General features: G+C 44.8%; 1 protein-coding gene across 6 annotated transcripts in view; it reads right to left on the bottom strand.

The window, feature by feature from the left end:
* The window catches only part of rbfox2 (RNA binding fox-1 homolog 2), a 35,456-nt gene that overhangs the window by 16,870 nt on the left and 16,748 nt on the right, over positions 1 to 1,838 (bottom strand). For all 6 annotated transcript variants that reach the window (XR_004796648.1, XR_004796647.1, XM_035659614.1 and 3 more), the window contains exon 3: positions 114 to 320. Coding sequence is in view for 4 of the 6 variants with exons in the window: in XM_035659614.1 (XP_035515507.1) it covers positions 114 to 320 (207 nt within the window). In the remaining 2 variants the exon portion in view is untranslated. The remainder of the gene's footprint in view (positions 1 to 113; positions 321 to 1,838) is intronic.

Here is a 1,838-nt window from a genome sequence, read left to right as displayed (position 1 = left end):
TTTTTTTTTTTTTTAAATCTATACCACATATTCTTCCACACTCTCACTGTCAGCGGCCTCTTAAGGCAAAGACCTGATGTGGGCTGCACACAGAGGAAGAGGCTGGCACTCACTTGAGCATTGAGACTGTTGGCAGCGTTGGCGGCGCTGTTCGCTGCTCCACCGGCTTCCACGGGGCCCTGGACGGCCCCCGCTGCGTACAGGCTGCCCCCGTAATCCAGGGCCAAGCCGTTCTGGGGGGGCGGCGGTGGAGGTGGCGGGAACGCGGAGAAAGGTGGTGGTACGAGTCCCTCCTGACCGCCAGCACTATCCTGAGAGCCCTGTTAGAAGACAGGAGAGAAGAGTGAGGAGGGAGTGAAAGCCAAAGTAGCCGGCTGGCGAATTTCCACAGTATCTTTTACTGAGAGCATCACCCGACCACACAGAGACCACTTTCCCAAGAGCTTGAGTCTAAAAGTCATACAAGCATGGATATTATATTTCCATTTCCCATGTATGTGTGTGTGTGTGCAAGTGCGTGCATGTATCTACACCCCCCACCCATTAAATATTCACTGCAGCCACATCTATTATTGAGGGTCAGATGCCTCTATGCTCAGAGTGTTGTACAATAGTGAGTGTCTAACGCCTGCACACACACACACACACTCACAAACGCCTCTGCACACAAACCACCTTTGACACGCAAACACCCACACACCTGAACGATCACACAAAGACCAACTGTTAGTAAGGAAGCCTGCCCAAGTATTTTGTGCACATTATTACCCCCAGAAAATTACCAAACGTTGCCGACACTGGAGTGCGTAGGAGGACAGTACAGGCACCCACAAACACATGGTGAAACACAAACACGACTCCGGCAATAACACAACACAGACACACGCGCACACACACATTCCTTGCTGTTGGCAGTGGGGCATGGATACCCTAAATGGTAATAGTTAGAGGGTGGCGGGAGACAGCAGGGTCGGGAGAGAAAGGGTGGGGGGGTGGACGATAAAAGGTGATGACTGATCGAAGAGGCATGGCCTGCGTCTGATCCATAGCTGCAAAAGATAAACCAACCATCGCTCTCTTTTTATAACTCGCTAATAACTGCACCAAGAAGGCAAATCAATTAAAGACTGTAACAAACTGAGATAACCTTATGGTTTGGTTTATTTACAACGTTATAAGATATTTATAACAGGTCTACAGCCACGCTAGCGGCTCTGTGAGGCTGTAACTTCAACACGGTTTGCCTATGAGCTTACCATGCTAGATGTCACATGGCTAACCATACTGATGTTAAGCAGCGTAAATTTCTACTTATTCCCATTAGCTTAGTGTGTTTATCCTAACATTTAATTATTGAACCAGTACAGCGAGGTGTGATTGGACACTGTTCAGTTTTTAGGTATTTTTTGGGCTAATGCCACGATACTGCTTTGTCAACCTTTGTCAGAGCCAGTTTCCATTGTTGTTCCGACGTTTACGTCAGTCCAAATAACCTTTATCAAGAAGCGCATCCTGTTGGTTAAATAATAAGGAATAATAATGAAAAATAATTGATCTCAATCTTGACCAGAAAACAGACAGTCAAATAAAGAACTAAAAAACAAATTAATCATAAAAAGAAACATGTTCATGATGCACCAATCAGGCTTTCTTATAGGTAGCAGGGTAGATTTAAAAACAAAGACATATGGCTGTACTTCTTAATCTCTGGTCTATGTTAGTCTTCTTATCTCCCTCCTCTCTTCTAATCCAATATACATTATTTTTGCATGAGTAACATAAAAGCAGTGCATTATAATAATTCAATAGAAAAATAATATTGCGTGTTTGTTTTTTCC

This window comes from Morone saxatilis, unplaced genomic scaffold, assembly GCF_004916995.1.
Source record: "Morone saxatilis isolate NCDOM2014 unplaced genomic scaffold, NCSU_SB_2.0 Contig17, whole genome shotgun sequence".
Lineage (NCBI taxonomy): Eukaryota > Metazoa > Chordata > Actinopteri > Moronidae > Morone > Morone saxatilis.
This window is presented reverse-complemented; position numbering and strand designations above follow the sequence as displayed.